The 1,986-nt window shown below is 42.8% G+C and overlaps 1 protein-coding gene across 1 annotated transcript in view; it reads right to left on the bottom strand.

Annotated features, from left to right (window-relative positions):
- The window catches only part of LOC104540072 (protein unc-13 homolog B-like), a gene marked incomplete at both ends in the record, with an annotated part of 67,966 nt that extends 66,581 nt beyond the window's left edge, over positions 1 to 1,385 (bottom strand). The window contains one exon of the mRNA XM_010183786.1: positions 1,163 to 1,385. Within this exon, the coding sequence (XP_010182088.1) occupies positions 1,163 to 1,385 (223 nt within the window). The remainder of the gene's footprint in view (positions 1 to 1,162) is intronic.
- Positions 1,386 to 1,986: the final 601 nt, after the last annotated feature.

Genomic DNA, 1,986 nt, shown 5'->3' with positions numbered 1-1,986 from the left:
AAGAGCACTCAGAATGACATGGCACACTGCAGCAAATGCGTTTTCCTGGAACGCTTGCCTCTCCCACTTGAAATCTCAATAACTGTAACAACATTAAATGTTACCATTAAAGTTCAGCTTTTACCATTAAGGACTGTAAGACAAAAAGAGTAAAATTTAGCCCTAGTCACAAACCCATGGGGACAACCGAAGTCAGGTCCAGTCTTCACGAAACAAGAGCATTCTTACCAAGGAGGGTAAGGTAGAACAAATCAGTTACAACACACATAAAACACTGCATCTCTAACAGCGTTTAAGCAACTGCCTCTTCCTTCCACAGCAAAGGCAGAAGCAGCAGCATGGCCTGTTTTGCACACCTGCTCTTACCAAGCTGACCAGCACTGCCCAAGTTCTTCTACTTGGACTTAGCTCATCAACAGCCTTTCACTGAAATCATCCTTTATTTGAAACTGCAGGTTTTTTTAAATTTCTACACCTCCCAGCCCCACCAGCTCTAGTTCACAGCCACTGATCCTGGTAAGTTAATGCTGCAATGCTTAGTACTTAAAGAAGATAAAAGCAGTTGTGAAACTACTGATCTATGGTCACAGAGCTAATTTAGAGCAACTATCTTTCATACAACTCAAAAGAAATCAAAAGAGAACACACCATTCAACAGTGCTACATGATAACAGGGGGGAAAAAAACATCTAATTGAGTACAGACTTTCTTCTTGAATACGCTGTTTTGGCAGAGGTAATCAAAGAACAGGATCTAATCCATAACAGAAAATAAATAGAAATCCCAAGAAAGAAACTCCTAATGGGATAACTCTGCTAGAACATGGTTCACTGGCTTGGGAGGCACATCCACGCAACGGTACCAGAACAACCAATTACTCAGTGCTCTGGCCTTCAAAAGGTAAGGTGAAAGTACAACCAAGAATAAATGACCTCAGAGTTGAGCATATTTTTTAAAAATAATTCACTAAACTGCTAGATCTGGTGTAGCACACAGCTTTATGGTTTTTTCCTGGTTCACGGCAGAGTCCCAGCACTAACAAAACATGTAAAACCTTCCCATCAGAAGACTCTGAGAGCCCTCCTTCTCTAGCATGGAGCCTTCAGGGTCTGCTCTGGAAAATCAGTGGGAAGCACAGAGCTACCCAGAAGACAGCACTCACCTGATGGCCGCACGCTCCCGGTAATCCAGATCATAGCTCTGCAAGGAGTCAGCGCAGGACTCCCGCAAGACCCCTTGCTGCTGCAGGCGTGAGGGTGCAGCGAACTGGTGCACAGAGGCGTTGGGCTGCGCAGTCGTGTGGTACGGAGGAGGAATGCTGTTGCTTGTCTCACTGCGATAGTCACTGTCCCGGTCATCCACAGCACTGTCAGCATCTTCAAAGGCTAAGAAACAAAAGCAGTTAAGGGCACGGCTCTCAAATTGCCTTGCTGTGACAGCGAAGCCCACGTAGTTTTTAATGAATGACCAAAAAAAAACTCCAAAACCCTATTTCTGCTGTGCATGTATCTCCATCTCTTAGCTGGTTATAACCTCCAGTTCTCTCAAGTATGTACCAAGGAATTCCAGTGATCACCTCCATACCCTCCTTTCCTCCTTCCTATCATAGGATTTTACTTCTTTTCAGTAATTCCTAATAAGCAGATATTATTTAAAACAAACAAAAAACCAGCCTAGCACCTCAAATATCAGGTTCTTTGCTGCTGCCAAGATGAGCACTCATATGTTGGAAAACAAAACACTCCTTTATAGAGAGGATCTCTTTCCTGGAAACTTTTCAACCTTTAAGCTGTAATAGTATCTCTTCTTCTTTGCATCCTTAACCAGCACTCTTTGGTTCTGGATTTTTTTAGTGCCCTTTTTTTTGTGAAAGTATTAGTTAAGAGAAACTAATGAAAAGCACCCAACTCAGGAAGAAAATCAGAAGAATGTGGAGAGTAGCTCTGCCTATATACAATTCACACAGAATCACAGAATCACAGAACG

The sequence above is a fragment of the Mesitornis unicolor genome, unplaced genomic scaffold (assembly GCF_000695765.1).
Source record: "Mesitornis unicolor isolate BGI_N332 unplaced genomic scaffold, ASM69576v1 scaffold26224, whole genome shotgun sequence".
Lineage (NCBI taxonomy): Eukaryota > Metazoa > Chordata > Aves > Mesitornithiformes > Mesitornithidae > Mesitornis > Mesitornis unicolor.
Note: the sequence above shows the minus strand (reverse complement) of the source record. Positions and strands in the feature narration are given on the sequence as shown.